This window comes from Strix aluco, chromosome 1 (genome assembly GCF_031877795.1).
Source record: "Strix aluco isolate bStrAlu1 chromosome 1, bStrAlu1.hap1, whole genome shotgun sequence".
NCBI classification, from domain to species: domain Eukaryota; kingdom Metazoa; phylum Chordata; class Aves; order Strigiformes; family Strigidae; genus Strix; species Strix aluco.
The window spans coordinates 151,482,651-151,510,434 of NC_133931.1; the positions used below are offsets into that span (position 1 = coordinate 151,482,651).

The following is a 27,784-nucleotide window of genomic DNA, read 5'->3' on the forward strand; positions in this document are numbered from 1 at the left end:
TGGGCCATGCCCATACTTCTCAAGGGCTGCTCATGATTTTTTGTGGGGTGACCTTGCTAACTGACTCTCGACACTTCCTGTGTTGAAATTCAGGGCTTAAGTTGGTGCCTCATTGTATCACAATGGCTTATGCATCTGAAATGCATCTAGTACTTTCTTGAAATGGAAGTGAATGAACACTTGAAATAGAGGTATTGTAAACTGCAAGTTTCCATTGATATACCTGATAAACAGCATAGCAACTTTTAGCTAATGTTATTACAACTCCTGTCATTTGAACTACAGTGGGAACTACAGTGCCACTATAGTGGCAAGTAAAAATACAGTGAAAACTTTTTCTTAATTATTCATTGCAACTAATGTATCTCGACAGAGTGACAGTCTTAGCCATGTGGCTGCCTAAACCAAACAGCACCAGTTATTCTTAAATGGTTACTGTTGACCAAAGTCAAGCAACAAACAATTACCTGCAGCTGTCATTCTTTGGTTAACCCTAATTTGCCATTGCAGTGTGGAAAGGGTACTTGTAAGTGTACTACCAACCTCCTGGTCTATGATGGGAGACGTGCATCTTACTCCATGTGTCACTTTTCTCATAGATACAACTACCAATTATCTGGGCTGTGGCTTTACTACAACTTTGATCAGTTGCTATTGAGAACTTGCACTTAAAGCCCATCATACTATAGCTTCTGGTTTTTGGATATTAAATGACAATATAATTGATGGTCAAGAAGGCCTTGGAACTGTAGACTAAGATAAAAGCAGCTTAACTAAGATTTCTTCTTTAGTAATCATCTTGCCCTGTTTCCAAAGGAAGGAGACAAAGAGATTGCTACCAAAATGCAAGATCTTGCCCTCAGTGAAGGTGCCTTACCTCGTCACTTGCACACTGCTATGTTTACAATAAGCACAGATCAGAGGATGCTTACAAATAGGTATGTCAGTCTCACTTGGTATATTATGTTAAAGTCTAAGTAATGGCCTAGCTAACACTAGAAACATTGGGATGTCAGGGAAGAAAACTTGCAGTTCTTTAGGAGAATACTTTCTTTAGCAGCTGCTGTGTTTAAGTAGAGCAAGTTTCAGCTGAGACTGCAGCCACTTAAACCTTTGATTTTTTGTTTTTTTTCCAAAATGGGACTTGGGTTGGTCACTCATTAAAGGCCCATGTTTTTATTTTTTTTTTTTTTTTTTTCCCTGAAAACATTCAGGGAAAGTAAAGGCAAGTGGAATGTCTGGAACTTGTAAAAAGGTTCAACTTATATTATATAACTGTATGAATTCCGGTGTGCACATCTCGTATCTTGCATGCAGTTAGGGTAACCTGCCCCATCTGAGAGAGAGGTCTCCTCATACAGAAATCATTCACTGAATTCAGCGATCAGTAGAACTTGTGAGTTCTGAGACTAGGCCTGAGGGTGTGCTGGGAAGAATGAGTGATAATCAATTATTTCCACCCAAATACAAGATTATGGAAGTTTTAGCTGCATGTTCCTGAATGCTTAAAGAGCTGCTAAGCAATGTAGTGACAAGTGGAACTTGTTGCCACTGTATGTCATCCAGGAGAGAGCTGGTATGAAACCTTCTGTCTTACCAGTTCTGTTTGGAGCTACTAATGACATGTTTGTAAGCAATGCTTCAGTGCTGTAGAACCCTAGTGACAAATTTGGCAGAAAGTGTCAGTTGGCATAGATGGCAGGCTCCCAGAAAGGCTTTCCTAGCCAGTAACTGGTATTAAGAGCTTCAAGTAGAGCAGTTAACAGTTCTTAATGGCTTCTAGACTCTTAACTTTAACTGTAACTTAAGACTGACTGAATAAACTTACACTTGGTTATTAGATGATTAGTTTCTGCTCTATTGCTCAAGTGTTCTTTTGAGGTCTAGATCAAAAAGCATGTGCTGCTACTGTTCCACTAACTTCACTGGAACTTCTTAAAGGCAACACTTTAAAGCATGCTAAGCATATACTTGAACTGGAACAATATAATGCTTTGTGCTCTTACTCATTCAAGAGCACGAAGCTCTTGCTCATCTTCATTTCACCAGCATGGTAAGGGTGTCAGTTTAGTGGCTTAAAAAAATCTGTTTAAAAATACTAACTTGCAGTTTGTTAATTTCAATGGCTTTTTCAGGCAGTTAAGTAGACATTTGGTTGGCCTCTGGACAGCTGAGAACAAAACTGCTATGAACTTGTTGAAACGTATTTTGGTGAGTAAAAATGGGATATGGAGTAGGGAAAGAATCAAATCTGAGAGCCTGCAGTATTAGAAAACTTGTGATAGTCTATAGAGTAAACATACGCCCTTTCCCCTCCAAGGGGGAAGTCTAGACTGGGAGATCAGCAGTCTGGCATCTGCTATTTAAAGGATATTGACGACTGGTACAAAACATCTTGGGTTCTTAAAGTTTTCTGTTACTTTTCCTGCCACTTTTAAAAATGGTGTATGACACAAAACTTAAATATAAGGTGTGCTTTTCCTTATTTAAAGGACAAAAATGTGGGAGGCTTAGTAAATATAGTCTCTAATGCTTAGTGCCAGTAAGAAATTAAGCCAACAGTTCTGTCTATGCTTTCATGCCTGTCCAACTTTGCTTTTAACATAGTTAAATTTATGTATTGGCTGATAGTTCTATGTTCTTTCACCCTTACAGCCTCCTGAAAGGTTCTTGCTTAAGTTAATTCGGTGAAACTAGTTCAAAGAACAGTGTTGTAAGGAACTATTAAATCTTGAAAAATACCTAATTTTAAATTCAAAATAGCAGTTCCTTCATTTTTGGCAGAGCAAACTGTCCTAATCTTGGTCACTGTCTTCTGGGAGACTTAGTCAAATTAGACTATCTCATCTCATGTCACACGCAACATTCAGTCCTTATCAGAGGATATGGATGGATTCCAGTGTTACAGTGTTCATTCCCCTCAATATAGCTGTGGGATCAACTCTTTTCTTCCTGCAGTCCTTAGCTTTATTAAGTGTTCCTTTAAGAAATGGGATATGGGCAAGAGCTCTGCTGTACGGCAGCTAAATATGTGCCTCTATTGAATGGTTCTGTTGAGGATGATGGCATTTCACTAATAAAAATGAAAACTGCTGTAGCTTTACATACCTGCTTCAGTGTAGAATATAAATTCTGTTTTGAAATCTAATTTAAAGAAATGATCTTGTTATCTAATGGGATAGTTTCTGTTCCATTAGCCGTGTGTGTTTATACTGGTTTTAAATGTTTTTAGCCACCAGGTTTGCTGGCATACCTTGATAGCGCTGATCCTGTTCCTGAAAAAGATGCGGATAGGATGCATGTTAGAGATAACTTAAAAATTGCAACTGTAAGTAAATGTAGCTGTCTTACCTCTTCCATCATATAGATGTACAGTCTTAGTGACTTTTCTAATACAGACACTTGACTGTTGCATTGACCTACATCAAACATGTGTATAGGCCTACAACTGCAAATAACTAATAAGATTTATTCTGCAGGATCAGTATGGCAAGTTTAATAAAGTGCCAGAGTGGCAGAGACTGGCTGGAAAAGCTGCGAAGGAAGTTGAAAAATTTGCCAAAGAGAAGGTGGATCTAGTCTTAATGCACTGGAGAGATAGAATGGGAATAGCTCAGAAAGAGGTAAGTGTTTGAAACTCTTTGTTACAGCAACTCAACGAAGTGTAGAGAGGAACACGTACAACTCCATGAAATCAGAGGGGAGTTTGACAGTAGTAGAAGTGCAGGAATGTGATAAGCTTCCTAGTTCTGCTTCTAACAAATTCTCTGCCTCTTACTACTCTGTCTTGGGTTAGAAATGGATTCCAGGGAGAATGTAAAGCAGGCAAATGGATTCCTTCAATATAAGTATTAAGTTTTAGTTTGTTCCTGCTTTAGCCAACCTTATCAAAGTGGACTACAGCTTATGTGCATTTCTTCCAAGATAATTAATTATACAAGGTAATAGGAAATTTCTTGAAAACCAGTTTTTAACCTACATTTGCAGTAAACTATGACTATTGTTTGCATCCAAAATGATGTACTATGCTAGTGGTATTTTAGTTATGGAATCTGCTTGAAGAAGCTTAGTATTACCTTCAGTATAGGTATCTCAGCACTTAAGTTGCAACATAAAACTATACATAAAACCACAGTTAAAATTGAAAAGATAAGCAACTGTTTTGGTCTGATATTATAAGACGATAGCTTAAGCACTGCTTGAGTTCTTAGTATTAGTCTCCTTTCTCCTTTAATTTTGTCACGTTCTGTATGATGCTCTCCGAATTATGAGGTGTTTCCCTTAACTTTTTGTAGTCTCCTGACTAAGCTTGTTTTTATGCATTCTGGAAATAAAACTATTACATATGAAAGGAAGGGTGAAAAGAGAGATGCAATGCAGAGTATTAAAAATGCCTTTGTACTTGATCTGATGTAACAATAAGCTTTGATTTTTGGGAAGACCTTAACTTGGTAAAACCTAGCTCAAATTTGATGTAGACTGTGGTGCAGAATTTTGACAGGTCGTATTTCTGGAATAATGGTGAACTAGGTTCAAAACAGTATTAATGGAGAAATGTGGAAAACAGTGGTGGAAGGGCAAATTGCCCTTCAAACATCTTGTGTAGATACTGAGTTTAAACAATTTTTCTGTCTGGAGTTCTGAGCTGTTTAATTTCACAGTAAGTGTATGCAAGTATAACTTGGAAAAGATGGTAGCAAGTTTGGTATTACCACTTTCAATTACTTCAGTGGCTTGTTAAATGTACCTTTTCTTTTTCTTCCAACTTTCCATCACAATCAGGACAGAAACAATATGGTGAGTCTGTATATCTCTGCCACTTGTGTGAATTATGTTGCTCAGACTTCTGCTTGCATGTGGTACCTCATGTAGAGTATAGCATTGATTTCATGCTTGATCAAACCAGGGAACCTTTCAGTGGCCAAGTCAGGTTTGTGACTTGCTCTAGTTACTCCCTTTCAAGAGCAAAACATTCTTGTTATGGGTTTCCCTCTCCATCAGCTTTGGAGCTGATGTGTGCTTATGGTGATGGGAACTAAGCTTTTCTCAGGGATAACTTGCTTCTAAATGGCTTGTTAAACAGCTGAAAGTTTCTCTGATGTAATTTAACTTGGTGTAAATAACACTTGTGAAAGTCTGCTACTACTTTCTAGAAAAGAAAACCTTATTAATGAGGCTTAACTTAGTGTGGCTTTTGAAGGAGTAAAAAAACAGCAGTTTTTTATTTTAAAAGGGCAAAATGCATAGTATCTGTTTTTACTAACTTAAACTTGGCTCTTTTGCAGAACATTATTCAAAAGCCAGTGATATTAAGGAAACGACGCCAAAGAATAAAAATAGAAGCAAACTGGGATCTCTTCTATTACAGGTAAAATACTGAGATTAGTATGGTGGTCTCACAAGTTATTACCTGGCTGGATATTTTTGTTAATATCTTCTGAGTTGCTGTGGCTTGATTCCAGTTTCTTCCTGCCTTGAAATAGTGCAAGAGCTTTGTAGCAGGAACTTATGAAAAATTAAATCCTCAGGTGTACTTATGGATTTAGCTTGTGTTTAGGAAAGGGGGAATTTGGAAAACTTCTCAAATGTTATCAAACTACATCCTTTTTTTCCCCTTGAATCAAAATGAAGAGTGAATAATGAACTGCAGGTACAGATCTACATGATGTTAAAGGCTAAGCAAAGTAGTACTGAAAATCATTGCAGTATGTTGGTGCATCAACCTGTAAGTTACTCAACATGTTTTAACTTGAATTGGAATAAAAATGAGCTTAAGGCAGGCAAAGAGAAAACTCATGGATACTGGATTTCAAATAGTGCCAGAGGTCCTAAATATAGCTTGCTTACCTGTGAGTTCTTACAATCTGAAAAAGATATTATCACTTTACTTTGGCTAGGGGGATTATGTTCAATGGACTAATAAAGCCTGACCATTGAACAAACTCTGTGAAAGCAAGCTTTGCAAAACTCTAAACTTAATGGTTTGATTCCGTGCTTAATGTTTCTAAAGGTCAACTATATAGTCTGTTCTGCACAAGTGTTGTGTGAAAGGAAGACTTGCATGCTCCTAAACTTTGAGTATTAAAGTGCTGCTCTCGGCCAGTCTCTGGATCCAAAGGCTGTTTTGTAACTGCCACTGAAGAATGTCCACTGACTGTCTTGTGACACTTGAGACATCAACTTCTGTTTTCCTGCATGAACTACTTTTTTGTTTAAAACATACACTCAATATGTGCATGTCTGCTGCCCTGGATTATTGTTCACTTGTAACCCATATACTGGCAGATATGATGAATAGCTTGCATGTCTCCTGGTCATCAACTATATGCAGATAACGAATTGAGCCAAAAGGGATGACAACAGGCATGTTTTAGTCTAGGCTGACCTCCCTGACTATGAAAACACTACACAAGTGAACAACCATAACTACTGTAACAAACTAAAGACCAATACTCAGTGCCTTCTAATTAAGGTCCTCTAATGCTAATCTTCTCTAGTTTGCCAGCTGAGTCTTGTCTGCCTTTCAGATAATGTTTTGAGGGCTTTAAACTATGTAACCTTTTTCCTTAGATTTCTTCAGGATCATGCTAGATCAAACTTGATTTGGAACTTCAAAACACGGGAAGAACTGAGAGATACTCTTGAGTCTGAGATGAGAGCTTTTAATATTGACAGAGAACTTGGTAGTGCTAATGTTATCTCATGGAACCATCAGGAGTTTGAGGTAAATGGCCCACTGTAGATGAAACTGCATATGTAAAATGTCTACTTAAAATGTCACTTTTCTGTCTCTAACTACATGAGAGGGTCTTGTGTTGACAATCCCTGACTGCAAGCTAGAATTCTTTTGGGATTACGGAATAAACTGCTAAAGCTTGAGGCTCTGAACAGGCATTATTGTCCAGTGCCACTCTGCAAACCTGAAACTTCTTCAGGCTGACAAGTGACACTAAAGATGATCAGAACCCTTGAAGTATTCTTACATTAAGAGGAAAAGAGGTGGTGTTACATTGTTGTCAAGATAAGTCATTGTTCTTGAATGTGCTCCATCAGACTTCTTTTGGGTAGTTTCACAAGTCATTTCTTCCTGATAGCAAGTTCCTTGTTTTTATTTTCATCATGTCTTAGTGATCCTAAGGCTGTTAAATGCTGGGTTGCCAAACCATGAATAGGTTATGTGGCTAAAACCATGCTGCTCTCAAAATTATAGATTGAGGGTACTGTTTTCACATTCTAGGAACAGCAGTACCTACAGTCAAAATAGCCTTTCAAGCTTCTGCAAAGCAATTGGTATGGTCCTAACTGGTTTTCTCAAAACAACTTGCAAGATGTTTTCAAGTAATGTGCCAATAAACAATTCCTGTACTCTACTCTTATCTCTAGTACTGTTACAGTTCTACACCGTTTTAATTAATGTGTAATGCTAAAGCAAACCAAGGCCATGCTTGAATTCAACCGTAAGATATTCTTAGTTATTCCCAATGCCATCCTTGTCACAGTACAGATTTCTACTTGAAATTTGAGCAGAGGACTACTAATGAAACAGAAGTAAGCTGCTGCTTTTGAGGAATTCTAAGTTGACTACTCTGGCAAATCAGAAAGAATTGCAAGACATCAGGCTAATGCTTTAGGAGAAAGAACTATTTTATGTATGTACTTTATCCCTATCACACAGCCACAGATTACTCCTTACCTTGATACAGTAAATAGCTAAGTTTGGGTTTGGTATTTTTTGCATGGGCATTTAGCTTTCAAAATTTTCTTTAGATATGGGTCAAATACAGGACTTCTGGGTGCCACAGTGTCTGCTATCCCAACTCTATCTCTGTACTTTAAAGTGCTAACTGGGGCAGAACCAAAAGTACAAATTTGAAATTTAGTAATACAGGCTTCCCACCTGTACTTTCTGTTCCTACGTGGCTTATGCTACTGGAATGTATCATTAGCATTGTTGTAGTTACAGCCCAGGATGCTTTGGGACTGGCTTGAGGGGGCTTCTGTAACATGATCTTTGAACAGCTGCTGTCTCAGAGATTTGCTTTGAAATATTTGAAATAAATACTTTTTCAGGCTATGCTGTAAGTATTTGAACTAACTATGTAGTGGTGACAAAGGCTTCTCTGTCAGCTTTGGAACCTTTTGCTTTGCCGAGGGGAATGGTGGTTTGAGTTTGCTCCAGAAGTATCCTAGTTAGCGGGATGCCTTTGTATCGTGTGCTGTGGTCAAATCTATAGATTACTTTATGTGGCCTCATGATAGAGGTCTGCAAACTGTAGATAAGAAAAACCACTGCAGAGTGGTTTTTGTGGTATGTTAGAGGTACCTCTAAACAAGGTGCTTGCCAAATGCTTAAAACCACTGAGTGTTGAGGGATATGGTTAAATTTAATGTAGTTGCTCTGAAGTTAATGATGGCTCTCATTGTGAAATTTCACTTCAGCTGTCTTGTATGTATACTAATGCCTCTAGCCTTTTATTACCCAGCATAATAGCAAGTACAACTAGTAATTAAGTCATGCTTGTGTTTTATACTTCTTGTAACATTGAATGAAATGTCTTGCAATGGAATAACTACTTATTAAAGTTTGAGTCACTGAATACATCATGTATTGTCCAAGTTTAGTTAATAAAACCAGCTGATATTAGAAACAAGTTACTTAAAGCCTGGAAGCTGGGATTTCAATAAGATGAGAAACGTCATTTGTTCTGTGGAGCAACAATAGGTTATGGCATATATTTTGTAGATGTGTGTTTCTTTAACAGCAAACGTGAAGATTTCAGTCTTTCTCAGACTGTAGGAGGGGTTGCTAACCTTGTTTAGTTTATGGATACAAGCAAGTACAGTATTGTTGTGCAAGCAAAACCTTAATGAAGGAGAAACAATATTTACTTTTAAGTAACTTGTTCTGTGTTGCAGGTAAAATATGAGTGCCTTTCTGAGGAAATAAAGATAGGGGATTACTATCTAAGATTGCTACTGGAAGAAGATGAAACTGAAGCAAGTGGAGCAATCAAAAAATCGTGAGACATTATTGAAATCCTATCTCATTCCTAGGGTCTCTGTTTTCTTTGCTAAAATCTCATCTCTCTCTTAGATATGAATTCTTCAATGAACTCTACCATCGCTTCTTGCTTACCCCAAAAGTGAATATGAAATGCTTATGTCTGCAAGCATTGGCTATTGTTTATGGAAGATGTCATGAAGAAATAGGACCATTTTCTGATACTAAGTACATTGTTGGGATGTTAGAAAGGGTAAGAATTATTTAAAATTACTTGATATAGTAGTTAACATACAGCTAGTCCAACATATGTTTGGATCCTTCAAGTTGCTGTGAAACCTGAGTTTTGGTTTTACAGAACATGAAGCTGCAGCATGAATACTCTTTTCCATGCTGTCACCAAGTGTTCCTGGTATCTCCCCTTGATTCAGCTGAAGTTTCACAAAAAAAACTGCTGATCATAAAAGTATTTCAAACTAGTCTCTGTATGTCCGCCTTAACAGGTTTTCAGCCTGTACAGAAATAGTGTGAAGGAACTTTGTGTGACACTAACCTTGTGCTTGCATTTTAAAAAATGCAGCATAAAGCGTTTTAAGAGGAGAACCTTGTTCCATGTCACATTATTTTAAACACTGATTTCAAGAGTAGTAGGAACAGTCCCAGACCTAATGAAATGGCAGCCTTAGATGGGCATATGGGATGGATTAGATTTTTAGTGGTAACTGCTTTGCCTATTAAATGTCTGTTAACTTATGTCTGCCAACTGATACAGCTTGCAAAAAATACATTTTTGTGCAGTCTGAAGACAGGGTTTTTTGCTAACATCAGTATAGGTTTTAGATATGGCTGTTGTAAGTGGAACTGAACCAGTGCAGTCTCTTGTTGTTTTGCCTTGAGTCTTCATGATCTCATCAGAGATGTAACATCAAAGACCCATTTTTCTCCCCTGGTTGAAAGCATGCTCTTTTTTCCCCTTGTATGTGTGTTAACTGGCTCACTGGGGAATCCAAACACTGTCCCTTTGGAACAATAGACTTAGCAGAAAAGTGGGTTTGGGTATCAGACCCAGAGCAATGAAGGGGATGGAGGGCAACAAGACCTTTCCTCCTCAGTGGCAGAAAGCTACATTTATTAGGTGTGCATGAAACAGGACACTTAACTCTGCAGTCTTATCCTGGGCATGACAAAAGCAAATGGATCTTTGCAGGTGTATTGACTTTTGAAGGTAACTTCTAATATGTGCTATCAAATACTAATTTGTTCTCTTCTGCTGCAATAGTGCACTGACAGGCTTGAACGGGACAGATTGATACTGTTTCTCAACAAACTGATCCTTAATAAGGTAAGGTGGACATGTACACTTAACAGTAGTTTATTGGTCTTTCAGCTTTATAAAATGGTCTGAACTAGTCTTTCAGGATTAACTTGAGAAAAAAATTCAAGTCTTGAAGTCCTAAAACAATGATACAGTGTTCTGGGATATAATAGTTATTTACTGGTGAGAAAGCTGAAGGAAACATCTAGATATTGTGGTGATTTTACCATTCTAGTCACTTCAGAGAACAATTTGAGTTTTCTCATGGTCACTTCTTGAATAAAACAGTTCAGTACTTGTAACAACTCTTATCTAGAAAATGCTTGTGTTAACTCAGTTCATCCATTAACAGAAAAATGTGAAGGACCTTATGGATTCAAATGGCATTAGAATTCTTGTAGATCTGCTTACTCTGGCACATCTTCACACAAGCAGAGCTACAGTCCCTCTGCAGGTATGTGGCCTTTGTTTCTTAGTACTCATGTGTTGCAATTCTTAAAAAAAAAAAAAAAAAAGCGATGTCCTTTTCACATTTCCTGTAGAAATGTGATACTTGCATTGAAGCTAAAGCTATTCTTATAAACATCAACTTCTAGAGCAATGTGATTGAGGCGGCACCTGATATGAAGAGGGAGAGCGAGAAAGAATGGTACTTTGGCAATGCTGACAAAGAAAGGAGTGGTCCTTACAGCTTTCAGGAGGTACCAGTCAGCTTCAAACTCTCAAACTTGACAAATTATTTCCCTCCTGGTGGCTGGGTGTGTTTCAAATAGTGAGAGGGGAAAACTGTAAACAATGCTAAACTATATTCTCAAAGTAACTGTTTAAGGATTAAAGCCTGATAAGAGATTTGATGTTGTGCCAAGAACCCAGCCTTTTTGGTAAGGCTGCCCATCCCTCCATTAATCTGTCAATTTCTACTTCATGTTTCCTGACAGTTATAAATACATTGGAATTTCATGCAACTATAGTAGTCTGCCATACAGCAGTTAAAAGCTTGTCTTGAGTGTGAATGGTTAGGAGCAAAGGTAGCTCTGAATGCAGAATCAATTAAATTAATCTCTAATCTTGCAATAGATGCAGGAACTATGGAACGGTGGAAAGCTGACTTCAAAAACACGTTGCTGGGCTCAAGGTATGGATGGCTGGCGACCATTACAGGTCATCCCTCAGCTGAAGTGGTGCTTGCTTGCCAGCGGCCAGCCTGTGTTGAATGAGACTGACCTTGCCACACTTGTACTCAACATGCTCATCACAATGTGTGGATATTTTCCCAGCAGGTAAACACTAATTTTCAGCAGAAGTGGTTGGCTTCCTCTGGCAGACTCATAAATTCTGTCTTAAAGCTGCTCTTAGAAACCAAGTAGTACATTAGTGAACTGTATTAAAGAGCCTTTTACATAGTAGTAATTAATTCTGCAGGCAAATGGGGAGTTTGTAAATGCGACAATACTAATATTGTGAAAGGGACTGCAAGAATGAATGCACAAGCTATGTGCATTTCTAATGCACAGCAGCATAGTCTTAACTCTTGCAGGCAGACTCTTGTTTAACTTGAAAACAAAGCTGCTTTAATGCGTCAAACCACACTTATAATGACACTGAATATGATCTCAATAGCCTGATACTTATGGCTTAAAGTTGTTAATTCTTGAAAGAGAAAAGGCACATGTGTGCTTACTGCTGTGCCACTTCAATTTTTTTGTTTAGGGATCAAGACAATGCTATTATAAGACCTCTGCCTAGAGTGAAAAGGCTGTTGTCAGACAGTACTTGCCTTCCTCATATCACTCAGGTAAGCAACTCCTCAAAAATGTATCTAAATGAGTAAAAGTCTGACTTGCTCTGCCATCTTCCTTGTGTGAATACTTTGTGGGCCAAACACATCAAATAGCATCTGTAGCATCCTGCAGCTCTCTGGATAAGTAGTTGTTTATTTTACTGGGTGGTGTTACAAATTTCATGTTTCAGCCAATATATCATTAATAAATATTTCCATCCTTGGAGATACTGAAAAGCCACCTGGACATGGTCCTTGGCAACCAGCTCTAGGTGACTCTGCTTTTGAGCAGGGGGTTTTGACAAGATGACCTTCAGAGGTCCTTTCCAACTTTAAACATTCTGTGATTCAAACTTGTTATTTTGGGGCTGGAGTATTCTTTAATTGAAATTCTTTTAAGTTTACTGGCTTGTGTCAATACTGAATTAGTTAACTTCAGTTTTGACTGGGTGACTTGCACTACTCAAGCAGCTAATTTAAATGCTTGTGTTTGATTTCAGCTATTACTGACTTTTGATCCTATCCTTGTGGAAAAAGTTGCTATATTGCTGTTTCATGTCATGCAAGATAACCCTCAGTTACCTCGTTTTTATCTGAGTGGAGTATTCTTCTTTATCATGATGTACACGGGTTCCAATGTACTTCCTATTGCAAGGTGAGGAAAAAGACTAGCTAAAAATACCTCTTGACCAGTCATGCTCAGGACTGCTGCTCTAAATGCTCCAGGGAGTGTGGCTTGCTAGAACCAACATGAGATTGCAAGCAAGCACCCTGTAGAAGATATGGCTCCACGTGGCCTAGTCAGTCACTAAAAAAAGTGAATTGCTTATGACCCTGCCAGGGAGGGAACAAGAGCAGGCCTGATCATACAGTTCTAACAGTACAACTAGGCATGGCTTATTTTAGAAGAACAAATCATTGCAGACACTAAAGACTAGTAATATAGGCTGTTGATATGCTAATGTAGTTTTTGATAGTAAGCAGCTATCAAAGGTGGTGGAAAAATATAATAGCTTGTTTTAGTATTGAAATCTAGAGCAGTTAGATAAGTCTGTACTGATACAGATGCACTGCAGATGCAGGTGGCTACTAGTACTAGTACTCTTCCTCTAAATTCAATAGTTCATAGAAAGCTACTGTACAACTCCAGTTATGTCTCTTCTATAGCAGAATGGATTGGGAAATGATTGCATGCTTACATGATGACTCTAGTGTAACAGGACTATCAGCAGTTCGAGTAAGATGATCTCATTTCATCCCTGCAGTGATTTGATGGTGCAGGGAGAGGTTTGTAGGGAAGGGTTGTGTGTCTATGACCTTCATTTTTATTTTGTGTGGAGAAAACAAGCTTTCAGGAACAAGACTTTCAGACTGAAATGAACATATGACACGGGAGTTTCTAACTTGGTGGTGTTCCCAAGGACTTGATGGACTTTGTACAGAGATTCATTTAATTGTTACATTTACTTTGAGATAAAGGAGTAAGAGTATGAGACTTGCCAGCTGGACTATGTTGGTCTGCTTATCTTTCAAGGGTGCCTTAGATATCAATTAAACAGAAAATAACTGCTGTTTCTCTTCTAGGTTTTTGAAATATACGCATACAAAACAAGCTTTCAAGTCTGAAGAAGTGAGTAGATTGTGAAAGTAACTACCTCTGTTTCCAAATAGTTTTGCAGACCACCTATAGTTGTTTTAACAATACTTGGTGCTTGTTCTTTTCAGAGTTCTCAAGAGTTAGGATTTAAGAACTATAAGGTAAAAGGGGGAGGGTGTTTTAGATCTCAGGTTGGTTAACAAACTGAATTTAGATTACCTTTGAGATGACAATGTTATCTCTTCTGTAGACAAAAGGTCAAGATATAGTTCAAAGAAGTATACTTGGACATATTCTTCCTGAAGCAATGGTGTGTTATTTAGAAAACTATGAACCAGAAAAATTTTCTGAGATATTCCTTGGAGAATTTGACACTCCAGAAGCAATTTGGAGCAATGAAATGAGGTAACTGTTTTCTGTCAGGGGGACAAATAAATCCGAACTACATCTCATGCTGAAGAGGTCTTGTCTTTGACATTTCTAGAGAAAGCTGAAAATACCTGGATTCCATGGTTTCATTACTTTCCTCTGTTTGCCTTCTGCAAGGGCAGTGTCCTGCATTGCCCTCTGCTTCTATCAAAAATAACAAGGGTGGGGGGGAGCGGAATTGGCAGCAGGAAGGGGAATATTTCCCTGACAACATGCTTTACATCTGCCTCTATCATACTCAAGTTCCCTTAATGAGTGGAGACTTCACTATTGATGTAGACTGCTTTATACTTACTGTACTCATTACCAGTACCTATCTAGGAGATATACCTCTAATTTTACAATACATTTTTAGGATCTCCCAAAAAATTGAGGGAGGGCAAAATGTCACTTTACATTGTTTTTAATAAACTAATTTTCATGACATCGAAAGAGCTTTATAACAGAATAGGACTGAATCCTATTCTGAATCTGTTCTGAAACGTGGGAAACTAAGAAGGAGAATCTTTTCAGAAGAAATCATTGAGTACACTTGTGCAGTCACTGAGGATCGAGTGACTGCTTGGCAAGTGTTAAACCAAACTTTGTAACTTTTAGGCGTCTTATGATAGAGAAGATTGCTGCTCATCTTGCTGATTTCACCCCTCGTCTTCAAAGCAATACAAGAGCACTCTACCAATACTGTCCTATCCCAGTTATCAACTACCCACAACTGGAAAATGAGCTGTTCTGTAATATTTATTACCTCAAGCATCTTTGTGATACACTCAGATTTCCAGACTGGCCAATTAAAGATCCAGTAAGTACAAAGTATTTGAGGATTCATTTAGTTCTTGATCTTTCAGAGTCCTAAAAATGGGATTTGTAACAAAAAATTAAGGAAATAAAATACTAGGCTTGTTGCAAGTAACTGATCCTGACTTTCAGTTCATAAGCAAATATGTTAAACACTTTTATCTTGAAGCAGAGTAGTCTTCATGCCTTATAGCAATCATACGTTAAGTATATCCTCCTTGTGGTGACTATTAAAAAAGCAAAATAAAGCATCCAAGAAACTTCAGAGTGTTTCAATGAACATTAAGTGATTGGTGGAGGAAAAAATCCTCACTTTTGGGTTCTTATTTGAACACTGGACAAGAAACTGAGCTAACTTGGTATCAGTACGTTAACTAAACTGCTGAGATCTTTTTGGTACAAATCTGTGGTCTAGGTCTGTCTAAGCAGCTCTACTTATTCATGCAGCTTTGTGGTTTTTTTGTAGTATTGAGATGTGAACTGCATATCATTTAAGTGATTCTCCCTCTTCTAGTGTGACTGTTGCATAGACATCTTAAACTTAAGGTGCTCTTATCTTGAATAAAATGCAGCACTGCAGTGAAGCAAAGTGTTAATTGTTTCCTGACTGGAGGGGGAACCATAGGCATTCATGGCAAAAGGATTAGGTCTTTGAACTTAGGGTGATGGGTGATAAGGATTCCTTAATAAAGCAGCATTTTATTAAAAAATGACATGTACTGGTGTTGGTGTAAATGAAACACTAATAAATTATAATTATTTAGGTTAAATTGTTGAAAGATACACTAGAAGCTTGGAAGAAGGAGGTAGAAAAGAAGCCACCTACCATGTCAATAGATGATGCTTATGAAGTCCTTAACCTTCCCAAAGGACAAGGCCAGTAAGTTGTTTTCAGTATTTAAAGTTGTATAACTACATTTACATAAACTCTGTATACTGAAAAAACTGAAGTTTCTTATCTTGTAGCCAGTTAGTGGTACCAGTTCAGTTATGTCTAGCACCTACTTCCTTCACAGTGGAAGACTGCTTTATCTAAAAAGAAACAAAACTTGAAAATCCAATTCCAGCATTTTGAGAGAATAATTGTAAATTGTTCAGATAAACTGAAACTGGGGAAAAATGCTTTGAGCTCCACTTCAAAGCGTTCAGTAGCTTGTGTTACAGGACAAGCATTAGACTCAGCCATAGTGAGCAAAGAATATGGCAGAACTTGAATATGTTCAAAATGGAACTTGGTTTGTCTAATCATCCTTCTTCCCACTGACAAATATTGTCCTTTTTCTTGGTGATAATATCCTTAGAATTTATCTCCTATCTTGCCACTGGTCTTTGACTTCAGGCCTCTAGAAGAGACCTGACTAGAGAGAACTGACTTTGTATTTATCCTCCAAGAACAGTGCAGTTACTACAAATTACAAACTACTAACTTACCACTTATAGTTCATTTAGATTCTTCATTTAGAAGATTCAGGGACTCTGAGTACCTTTGTGGTTAGTATATTCTATATAGAGAGAGGTATTTCTAAAATTTCTGGCTATTCTGTGGCCACATGATTACCCGCATTCAGTGTCAGCTGATGAAGCTGAGTTTTTAAATTGAAATGAGAGCTTTGTAGTTTTCACTTAATTGCAGTTACTATTAGTACTGTTGTCAGAATCCAGGCTTGTTTTTCTGGGTTTTTTTTGATGTTACTCAGTGTAATGGGACTTGTTTTCTCATAGGCATGATGAAAGCAAGATCAGGAAAGCTTATTTCAGGCTGGCACAAAAATATCACCCAGACAAGAATCCAGAAGGCAGGGTATGTACAACACAAAGTTATGGTGTTAAAGTGGGGACAAATTCAGCTGCTATATGTATTAAGAATTCTGAAATGCCCACTTTAATTTTCTTTCTCCCTTTTAAAAGCTATGCTCTAGATGAATACTAGAGTACAGATTAATACTACAATGATGAGTAACTTACGTCAATCAAGGAATGTTAGGATTTCTACAGTAAACTGATACAATCTGGGTCAGACCCACATTTCAAAGCATCTGGTTTAAAGAGTTACACATGACCTAAATAAGCTCATTGCTTCCTTTCAAAGACAGACTGCATCCTCTGCCTATTCTTACAATCAATTAAACTGTACTTACTACTTTTGTCATAGTGGAACTGACTTGGTTTTAGTCTCTTGCCTATGGCGGAGTTTAGGAGACAAAAAAATCGGTCTGTGAACCAGTATTGCTCAGTATTTTCTGAAGTTAATAAGGCAACAAAACTAGCATTGTGGCTAATAACCTGGAATGCATTATTTTACCTACATCTAAACTGATGCTGCAGACTTGGAGTAATTAGGGGGTTCTTAGCAACTTTTAAGACTATTCCTCTTTTATTTGCAGGATATGTTTGAAAAAGTTAATAAAGCATATGAGTTTCTGTGCACAAAGTCTGCCAAGGTGATAGATGGGCCAGATCCAGAAAACATAATTTTGATCTTGAAAACTCAAAGCATCCTCTTCAACAGGCATAAGGAAGGTAAGCATGGTGTCTCAGAATAATGTTTTATCTTCATTTCTTCAGTGGCCATTGCAGTCAGTTTTTTAATCTCCTCTGTTTTTGAGTCTGTGTTCTGTTGATTTGGTTTCTGGCTTGCTGCAGCTATGGTAAAGGACTTCAGAATAGGACTTTTTCTTCTAAGTAATATGTTAATCTGCAGTAAAACTTCATTCAAAAAAAGCATTAATAGCTTTTTGAAGTTCTCTGCTCCAATACTAAATAGTTTGAATCTTCCTCCCTATGTAGCTTAGACTTACAATTCTGTCTGCAGAAAAGTCCTCACTAGTACTCAAGTCACCCAAGTGGCAGATTCTGGGTATAAATGAGATTGTCTCACTTCTAATATCCACATGTGTGTAATCTTGCAGAAATTCTGACCAGTGTTAACAATCCTCTGAGTGTGTTGCAACACTACCACTTTCACAACTGGGAAAGAGACAGTGTACCTTAACCCTTGGTTCTAGCTACAGTCCTGGGCTGGCAGCTGCTGGCGTGTCCAAGTCCTGCAGAGCCAAAAGTGTTTTGCTACTTAAGTGTTACATTATAATGGTAAACTAAGAACCTCATATGCCACCATAGCTCTGTCAGTTGTGTGGAGACAATGACAACATTAGCATGGACTTACATAGATTGGCTCACAGTTGGCTCCATGCTGCAAGATGAAATTGTTCTTTATCATTGCTGAACCCTAAAGAAATGAAAAATATAATTATTTAAAACATATGATAGCCAACTGGAAGAGGTCATTGTAGGCTTATTGTTAGACAATCCTGGCCTGAGACAGACAAAACTATACTCATGTTTCTCTGGAGACAGACAAGGATCACTTGGAAGGCTCTGAGCCTGGGGGCTTGCTGAGCTGGAGAGAAGTCTTATTAATCTTGAAAGAGTTTCTTTCCATGAAGCTGTCAGCTTCTGGCGTGAACATTCTTAAGTGACAAGGAGTCAGATTGTGTGGACTGCTCAGTCTTGCTTCAGTTCTCTCAGATGTTGTCTTTCTTTGACTTCTAGTCCTTATATATCTGATATATCTTCCACTGATAATTATGCGGTGGTTTAAATTGCTTAGGCTCTGCACATATGTAAACTTCTAACTTCTCCTCTTTCAGAGTTGAAACCTTACAAATATGCAGGCTATCCTATGCTGATAAAGACTATTACCATTGAAACATCAGATGACCTTTTGTTTTCCAAAGAATCTCCTCTGTTGCCTGCTGCTACAGAACTTGCTTTCCATACTGTCAATTGTTCAGCATTAAATGCAGAAGAACTGAGAAGAGAAAATGGAATTGAGGTAAATGGAAAGAAACTTATTGAAATAAATTTTTTTAATCTAACTCTTTTCCACAGCTAAGAATCCTAGATCCTCAATGCATAGGCCATCAGGTGTAATTGAGAATCACTTCTGGTTTTAAGACACTTGTCCATTTTTACTGTCTCTTCTGGATGCAGTAGGAGAAGCCTCTTGCAGAGTATACCTCTTTCTGGACCTAGGCTTGTCTGTTGAACTGTGGATAAGCAAACTACACATGATGTTTCTCTACTTCTTTACAAAACTGAGAGCTGCATTCTGTATGTGAAAGAATAGATAAATGTGAACAAGTCGCTTGTGCAGAAGGGCTTTTAATTGCACATATTGGAATCATAGAATCATTTAGGTTGGAAAAGACCTTTAAGATTGAGCCCAACCATTTAACCTCTAACACTGCCAAGTCCCACTAAACCATGTCCCTAAACACCACATCTACAGGTGTTTTAAACACTTCCAGGGATAGTGACTCAACCACTTCTCTGGACAGCCTGTCCCAATGCTTGACAACCCTTTTGGTGAAGAAACTTTTCCTTATACCCAATCTAAACCTCCCCTGGTGCAACTTGAGGTCATTTCCTCTTGTCTTGTTGCTTGTTACTCAGTAGAAGGGACCGACACCCACCTCACTACAACCTCCTTTCAGGGAGTTGTAGAGAACCATAAGGTCTCCCCTCAGCCTCCTTTTCTCCAGGTGAAACAACCCCAGTTCCCTCAGCTGCTCCTCATAGGACTTGTGCTTTAGACCCTTCACCAGCTTCATTTCTCTTCTTTGGACACACTCCAGCACCTCAATGTCTGTCTTGTAGTGAGGGGCCCAAAACTGAACACAATATTTAAGGTGTGGCCTCACCAGTGATGAGTGCGGAGGGACAGTCGCTTCCCTAGTCTTGCTGGCCACACTATTTCTGATATGAGCCAGGATGCCACTGGCCTTCTTGGCCACCTGGGCACACTGCTGGCTCCTGTTCAGCCGGCTGTCAGTCAACACCCCCAGGTCCCTCTCTGACTGGCAGCTCTCCAGCCACTCTGCCCCAAGCCTGTAGCATTGCATGGGGTTGTGACCCAAGTGCAGGATTCGGCATTTGGCTGCCTTGAAACTCCTACAGTTGGCCTTGTCACGTCACTCCAGCCTGTCCAGATCCCTCTGTAGAGCCTCCCTACCCTCAAGCAGATCAACACTCCTGGATGGCTTGGTGTCGTCTGCAAACCGACTGAGGTATTAACTCACATGTGAGAATGCTATCACCTCCAAATGACTAAAGGCCAGTTCCAGCACTTGCAAGGAAATTTGCCCCTACAATCCATTTGAGCAAGCAGCAGATTTTGTCAAATGTTTCCTTTCAGCCATTAAAAATGGGTTTACCAGCTAATGTTGTATTTCTGCCAGCCTTTATTGGTTTTTGTTGTGACTGAAATCGTGCATCATTCAATCCTCACAGGTATTGCAAGAAGCATTTAATCGTTGTGTAGCAGTCTTGACTTACTCTAGTAAACCAGATGATATGTCTGTACAGGTAAGTTGCAGCAACTTTGATTGTATCAGCTTCTCAGAAGACAATATATGTTACAGTGTATATATAATATGAATGTGTGTATATGCAATATAAAAATTGATCTAGTATTATATATATTAAAAAATAAGATGGTAAACATGCATTTCCCCTCCACTTGGAACCAATAAAATATTGCTTTTTGTAGGTATGTGGATATATTAGTAAGTGTTACAGTGTAGCAGCTCAGTTTGAGGAGTGCAGAGAGAAGATTACAGAAATGCCCAACATCATTAAGGACCTCTGTAGGCTACTGTATTATGGCAAGGTAAGAGCTCCTTTCCTTTGCCCAAATGGGTATTTAACTGTTAAATGTTTAGGAGAATGTTGTGCTTTTAAGGGAGATAGGGCTATCGCAGAGACTGATCAAACCCTTCTGTAAGATCTCAGCTCATCATTATTGGATACAGAGCTCTACTGTCTTGTTCTGAACACTTGTATCTGAATCCATTCAATGCACTTAAAATGTAACCACTATAAAGATATAGCTGCTTTTGGCTTTAGCTCACATGTCTAGCTGATTGGTTTACTGCACTAAATCAGCAGATAAAAGTACTAGAGCTAGATCAAATTTAAGCAGATAGACTCCTAAATCAGCATAAACTCTGGGAACAGTATTCAAGAAATTTTGTTGCCATTTAGCTCTTTAGCTCTTTAGAACTTTACCTCATGTTATATAAATGCTGAATTTTGTCTGAATTAAGAAAGGAAATCTTGTCTTGAACTTTTCATACAGGGTATGTGAAAACAAAACAGAACACTATAGAAAACAGAAGACTGTAAAACTAGACTATAGTAATTGACTGCAGGTGCATGTGTGTTTAGTCCTTGCAGAACACATGTATTGCCATAAAAAGCTCACTGGGAATCTCTGCCACCTTCTTGAATTGTTTTTCCACCAGTTCATCAATGGTCCTTTCTAGTCATGAAACAACTATTCAAGTACTCTTACTTCAAAGGATGCTGACTAATTAGCCATGTTTTTTGGCTACCAGACATCAACTTCAACAGCAGATGTTGTTCTGCCTACTTCAGTTTTCATCTCTGTGCTGCTTAGGTAGTACTCTAGAATCAACAAGTTTTGGCTTCAAGTCTCTGTTTGGTAAGGAAGCCAGTTGGCTTTCTTTGGTCACAAGTACTCAGGCAAACTTTTTTCCTCCCTCAGAACATACCACGAGTAGCTGCTTTGGGAGTAGAGTGTGTTAGCTCCTTTGCATTAGATTACTGGCTACAAACGCACTTGTTCCAAGCTGGAGTTCTCTGGTACTTACTGGGTTACCTCTTCAACTATGACTATACACTAGAAGAGAGCGGTATTCAGAAAAGTGAAGATTCGAATCACCAGGTAATGTTAACATGGTGCATACTTTCAGACAGCAATGGTTGTTGCTTGCCATCTCTTATTAACAAAATAAGTATATTCAAATACTTACTAGAATCATTGAATTACATGAACAATAATGTTAACAGAGCAGCTTTGGAAGGGTGTTTTTGTGTAGTAGTGTAAATAATGTTGTTCAGGTTTTTTGTTTTTTAAAGAGTAGCTCATGTTTTGAGTTCAGCTGTCAAAACCTGTAGTTTCTAATAGACTTAATGAAAGAGACTTTTAACTACAGTGAACAGTAAAACAGTAAATTTGTTCAATAACTTTTTTTTCTCTTGAGGTTCAGCTAAAGGGGTGGTCTAGTGATACCATGAACTTATCTGAAATGTCTGCTTTAGGACTGTATTGTCCCTTTGCCCCACAGCTATAAGTGGCTTCAGACCTCAATTTCCTGAAATGGTCACCCTCTAAGTATGGCATTTCTTCCTCAGCTACTGGATGAGACAAGCTTTGAAGAGTCTATTGTAGTTATTAACTCTTGTATCACTGTCATAAAAAGCTACTTATGCTGATATTTGACTACCAGCAGGAACTGTCGTCTGGTCAGAAGCTGTTACACTAAATAGCTTCTGTAGCTTTCAGCTCATCTTAGTGCCCCAGTTTTTTCTACTTATCAGGGCGCATGTCTAACTGCCCACGACATTAAGCCCATGACACAGTGATCATATTGTGCTGTTCTGCAGCACCTAGTGTTTTATTACACATCAGTGCATAATTAGTGATGCAGATAAATAGAGGATGCCAGTTCTGGTGCAGAAGTGTTGGACAACTCTTTCTGGCTATTCTGATATTTCTCCAGTAAGCTCTAAGTTTTTTATAACTATTTTTCAGGAAGTAGCAAATAGCCTTGCTAAGCTCAGTCTCTTGGCCTTGAGTCGCCTTGGAGGGTATCTCTCTGAAGAACAAGCTACACCTGAAAACCCAACGATCAGGAAAAGCTTGGCTGGAATGCTGACACCCTATATTGCAAGGAAACTCTCTGTGGTCAGTCCTACTGAGGTAAGTATCTGTTGACCAAAACTTTCTCTAGCGATTTATGGAGGGGAGTACCTAGTCATTTCTAAAGCAACGAATTCTCTTGGACCAACCTGATACAGAGAACAGCAGTGTGATTTCTCTTTGCAGTTGGAGTAACTGCAAGGAAAACTGTGTTAGCCTGAGACACTATGGATAGGAACAGTATCCTATAGAATATTATTTGTGAAGCAAATGTGGGACCAAAGAAGTTAACTGTTGAAGGCTTAAGGATATAATGATGATGGAGAGCAAAGGCTAAACTCTTTAAAAGTGGTGCCGAGGAAGTTGTCTGCAGAGATACTTCAGATAGTTGCTGCTCACTGTCAAAAATAGTCTGAAGTGTGGCTCGAAGCAGAATAAAGAAAAACTATAGGTTTTACTGTACCAAATATCTTACATATACTGTTTTTCCAGTATGTGGGGAAACTTGACACTTTAAACTTATGAAATTAGTCTAGTTGTTACTGAGATTGGATTAACTAATATCATGAAACATGCTGGTTAGGGTGTGTAATGATCCAAAACTGTTGTAAACATGCTATATCATGTGAATTCCTTATTTCTTAGACTCTGAAGATGCTGAACAGTAACACAGAGAACCCATACTTGATCTGGAACAATGGGACAAGAGCTGAATTACTTGAGTTTTTGGAATCTCAACAAGAAAGCATGATTAAGAGAGTAAGATACTCTTTACTTTAAATCCCATTACTATTTTTTCTAAACTGTTTTGTTTTGACACATCCACTTGTAATGCAATGATATAGTTAATGAATATCCATTGCTGTGTCTACTCCTAAGTCAGTTTCTTCATTCAGTTGTCTTAAAAACAAAACAGATAAGTTTGCTTGTTTATTTCTTGTAATGTTTCAATCTGTTTTGAGCTTCTGACTTTAGCAAAAGCTTTGTTTTCTGTTCACGTACTGTCTATTTCCTTATTGGGTTATAGCTTTACACTTTCTACAAGATTATTTTCTGTCTGAGTTTGTGCTGCTTATCTCTGCTTAAAGGGTGACTGTGACAAGAGCTATGGATCTGACTTTGTCTTCAGTGATCATGCAAAGGAACTTATTGTAGGAGAGATTTTTGTTAGAGTCTACAATGAGGTCCCTACCTTCCAACTAGAGGTGAGATGTAGCTAAAACCTTCCTGTTAAAGCTAGTTTTTGGAATGTTACTTCTTCCTTTCTGTGTCTCAGTGCAAACAGAACAGAGAAAACACAAAATCTGATGGAAATTTCCTTCAACATGATCAGCATGTTATGGGATATCTCTCTGTTGGAGCAGAACCAATTAAAAAGAACAGTGAGTGTTGTAGGACGTGCTGCTTTGTATGTCTCAATGCCTTTTCTCTACAAGCTTGCACTGCAGACACTCAGGTTGGTTCTGGGAGGTAGTAATTCTACCTAGTGGCATTGCTGTTCATCTATACAGACGCCTTAAGAGTACTGTTGAAGTAGTAACAGCTTTGTAAGGGTATGTTTAGATATAAACAGGGTTAATGTGCTCCAGATGTTATAGCAATCGTAGTAGAAAAGTGTTGCCTGTCTGAAAGAAAGGGATGTGTGGAATGTAGGAGAAGTTATTTGGATACACTTTCTTCTAGTGTGAATACTGTTGCATCACACAGCTAAAAATGCTCTCATCTCTAATTTAAAGCTTCCTAAAGCATTTGCTGCAAGCCTCTTGGATTACATAGGCTCACAAGCACAGTACCTTCATACGCTAATGGCAATAACACAGACTGGGAAAGTAGAGTCCAATCAACATGGAGATCGGTTACGGAGAGTTGAAATGGCCCTGGAGGCTCTGAGAAACGTGATAAAGCACAACCCAGGTAGGCTTAAAACTGAACTTCCATGATAAGATTGTTCACAAGAAAGCCTAAAAATTGCAGACCTCTGTAGTCTTTACCAGCAAGAAGGAAACTTGTTTTGCTGGCTAACAGACTTTAGCATTGTTGAGCCATATAAACTTGCTTTTCTTTCCTGGAGAACATTATCAGTAGATGTAGTAAAGTTCTATGTGAAATCCAAGCCTTATCTATTTTTTTTCTCTGAAACATTGGATTTTAACTCTAATTCTAGCCTGCTGTTACCAGGAAGACAAGCCTCTTAAAACTTTCTGTAATCCTTCAAATAATCTTTAGTTGATTTTTAAACTTCCTCGCATCAAAAAGAACCTCCTTGAGCTGAATACTGCCTACTAGTAAACACCTAAAAATGTGTCAGGTCCTTATTAAAGCAGGAGGAGAAGATGCTCTTGAGAGTGGGCAGCTAATACCAACAAAGACTGATGACCAGATATCAGTGTACAGACTGGAAAAGCCTGAGACACATGATTAGGATGTTTTCCTACTGTATTGTACGTTAGTTCTAAAAGCAACTTATGTTACTATCATGGCTTCTAATAATAGCTGGTTAGGTTGTTCTCATCCTGGATTCTCTGTATTTAGCAATTATAACACTGAAGGCAGCTGTTACTGCTGCAGATAGCAACCCTGAGCTGGGAGAATCAGAAAGAGCAAGTGTATTTGAAGACAAGAAGTACTGACGATAAATGACAAATAAAATAACTGAACTTGCTTAGTTGTCTTGTAAGGGTGCAGATAACTAGGTAGTTCAAGAAGTAGCTCAGTTACTTGCCTTAGACAAGGAAATATCTTCCACTTTTGAAATATTGTTGACCTGAGACTTTGTGGAAACTGGATTAATAGACAGGACTTGATAATTTGCTAATTCTGTAGGAGCTGTTATAAATACTACACGTCTGTATATAGTCTGCCACAGTAGTTAACACCCCTCTGTACAGTGAAATGTGGGCTTGGGATGGCCTTCAGTGAATGTTTTGGCTAAAAGAAGATAACTTATCTGGTCTCTCACAGGTTCTGAGTGTGAATGCATAGGTCACTTTAAGTTGATATTCTCCCTTCTGCGTGTTCATGGAGCTGGCCAGGTGCAGCAGTTGGCTCTGGAGGTAAAAATCCAAACCAAAAAAACCAAACCTATCCCCCCTCCCCCCATCTGGATGCTCTACATAACGAACATAAACCAACTTCATTGTGTAACTGTTAGAATAGCCCCTAAAAAGTATCCGGATTGGGGTTGCAAGGTATCAGTTCCTCCTTAGAGGAACAAGTGATAGCTTCTTGCCTGTGTCTTTGCTCCCTTCTTTCCTGAGGTGACAAGACAATTTGGTGGCAGGAATAAACATTGTAAATCTTAGCTATATTGGCCAGGGAGGTGACTGACTTCATCATACACTGCATTTTCTGGACAATGTCTTCACAGCTGGAATATAATCAAGTGTTGTTTCTGATCTTTTACAGGTAGTGAACATAGTAACAAGTAACCAAGAATGTGTTAACAACATTGCTGAGGCAATGGTTCTTGCGAACTTACTGGCACTCCTGCATTCCTTACCTTCAAGTATGTACCATATAATTCATAGTCTTGCAAGGCAAAGGGTTTCCAACTCAGAAATTAATTAGAATGCAGCTGGCTGATCTTACTACTGAGTTTTAGGTTAAAAGAGCATTTTGGTGGGGATGGTTAAAAAAAAGGTTCTGTGTAAGCTGTTTGTTGCCTTAAATGTGTGAGCTGAAACATATGAATTGCAGGTATTCAAATTGTTTGAATTGTGTAGTATTTCATTGACTAATTCTTTTAGGGAATTGAGGTAGTAAATATCTAATTAAGAAGTTTTGCCATACTAGAATGTATGGTTGATTTGACATTCCTTAACTAACTGAATTTAGCCAGAAATCCCTAAGCTTGCAATTTTCATAAGCTTCATTGCAGTTTTGATACAGCTTTCTGTTAAGATCAGTTTAGTTCCTCTTTGATTAGTTAATAGTGTATGTGGCACAAAGTTCTTAATACTTTTTATTTTGACAGGTCGGCAGCTTGTCCTGGAAACTTTGTATGCTCTGACATCTAGCACAAAAATAATTAAAGAGGCCATGGCAAAAGGTACAGTACTACATTGAAAGCAAATGTTTCTGCAACACAGTACTTAAAGTAAATACAGTGGACAAATCTTACTCTTCCCTTTAGAACAATCAACATGAAATTGGTGAATCTATACGACTTAATGGCCAGAAAAAAATTTGAATATTTTCCCATCTCTTTGTACAGGTGCATTAATCTACTTACTAGATATGTTTTGCAACTCAACTCATCCACAGGTCCGAGCCCAAACAGCAGAGCTCTTTGCCAAAATGACTGCAGATAAGCTGGTGGGTCCAAAGGTAAGAATCTTAACAGCTCTTGTTGGAACTCTTATCTTGATTGTTACCTGCCCCTCTAAAGATGGAACAAAAAAACCCCGTCTTCTGTGACTGAAGCGTTCATGTGAAGAGCAATCTGGCTTTTTCAAAATAGTTAACTCTTAATCTGTGAGCAGACTTTTAGAAGCAGTTTTAGTTATTGCAATTACAAATGGAAACCAAACTATTTATTATAATGACTTTAAATACCTAGATTTCAGACCTGTCATTGGCTATCGCTATTTAAAAGATAGCACTATTTTATTTTCTGATTTTGTGGTCTAGCAGTTGGCTTTATAGCACTACAAATAATTGGACTTTCTAGAGTTCTCCATTTTTCTGTCCGTTTGTCTTATGGTATACCAAATGTCAATTTTGTTCACCCTTTCTAGGTTAGAATTACACTAATGAAATTTTTACCCGGAGTCTTCATGGATGCCATGAGAGACAACCCTGAAGCTGCTGTTCATATCTTTGAGGGAACTCATGAAAATCCTGAGTTAATTTGGAATGACAACTCCAGGGAGAAAGTATCAACAACAGTTCGAGAAATGATGCTTGAGTATGTGGAGACCTACTGACTAAGTATTTCCTTAACTGAGACACTCTTTTAGTGGCAGTAAATCAGAGGTGCTATAGAAGAACTGTCAGACAGAACTCTGCCTGTAAAAAGTAGAATCCTTGCAAGCCAGACTTCAGTGAAAAGAAACTTGTTCAGTGTCTGTATGTTGTATCTGTAACTCGGTGACACAGGTGTGGTTTTTGCGCAATCCAGGCGTTTGCTCACTGCTGTAAGA

General features: G+C 38.3%; 1 protein-coding gene across 4 annotated transcripts in view; it reads left to right on the plus strand.

The window, feature by feature from the left end:
- The window catches only part of DNAJC13 (DnaJ heat shock protein family (Hsp40) member C13), a 56,597-nt gene that overhangs the window by 20,250 nt on the left and 8,563 nt on the right, over positions 1-27,784 (plus strand). For 2 of the 4 annotated variants that reach the window (XM_074840042.1, XM_074840041.1), the window contains exons 17-50: positions 817-938; positions 2,136-2,211; positions 3,233-3,328; positions 3,480-3,623; positions 4,783-4,797; positions 5,286-5,368; positions 6,571-6,724; positions 8,917-9,020; positions 9,095-9,254; positions 10,281-10,343; positions 10,669-10,770; positions 10,913-11,017; positions 11,394-11,596; positions 12,027-12,111; positions 12,597-12,751; positions 13,681-13,726; positions 13,944-14,098; positions 14,720-14,921; positions 15,682-15,797; positions 16,640-16,718; positions 17,302-17,437; positions 18,568-18,752; positions 20,210-20,284; positions 20,469-20,588; positions 21,486-21,665; positions 22,536-22,703; positions 23,289-23,402; positions 23,732-23,848; positions 24,380-24,557; positions 25,605-25,696; positions 26,049-26,148; positions 26,617-26,691; positions 26,857-26,969; positions 27,380-27,549. In XM_074840042.1, the coding sequence (XP_074696143.1) occupies positions 817-938; positions 2,136-2,211; positions 3,233-3,328; positions 3,480-3,623; positions 4,783-4,797; positions 5,286-5,368; positions 6,571-6,724; positions 8,917-9,020; positions 9,095-9,254; positions 10,281-10,343; positions 10,669-10,770; positions 10,913-11,017; positions 11,394-11,596; positions 12,027-12,111; positions 12,597-12,751; positions 13,681-13,726; positions 13,944-14,098; positions 14,720-14,921; positions 15,682-15,797; positions 16,640-16,718; positions 17,302-17,437; positions 18,568-18,752; positions 20,210-20,284; positions 20,469-20,588; positions 21,486-21,665; positions 22,536-22,703; positions 23,289-23,402; positions 23,732-23,848; positions 24,380-24,557; positions 25,605-25,696; positions 26,049-26,148; positions 26,617-26,691; positions 26,857-26,969; positions 27,380-27,549 (4,088 nt within the window). The remainder of the gene's footprint in view (positions 1-816; positions 939-2,135; positions 2,212-3,232; positions 3,329-3,479; positions 3,624-4,782; positions 4,798-5,285; positions 5,369-6,570; positions 6,725-8,916; positions 9,021-9,094; positions 9,255-10,280; positions 10,344-10,668; positions 10,771-10,912; positions 11,018-11,393; positions 11,597-12,026; positions 12,112-12,596; positions 12,752-13,680; positions 13,727-13,943; positions 14,099-14,719; positions 14,922-15,681; positions 15,798-16,639; positions 16,719-17,301; positions 17,438-18,567; positions 18,753-20,209; positions 20,285-20,468; positions 20,589-21,485; positions 21,666-22,535; positions 22,704-23,288; positions 23,403-23,731; positions 23,849-24,379; positions 24,558-25,604; positions 25,697-26,048; positions 26,149-26,616; positions 26,692-26,856; positions 26,970-27,379; positions 27,550-27,784) is intronic. The other 2 variants (XM_074840045.1, XM_074840044.1) reach the window with 2 other exon arrangements.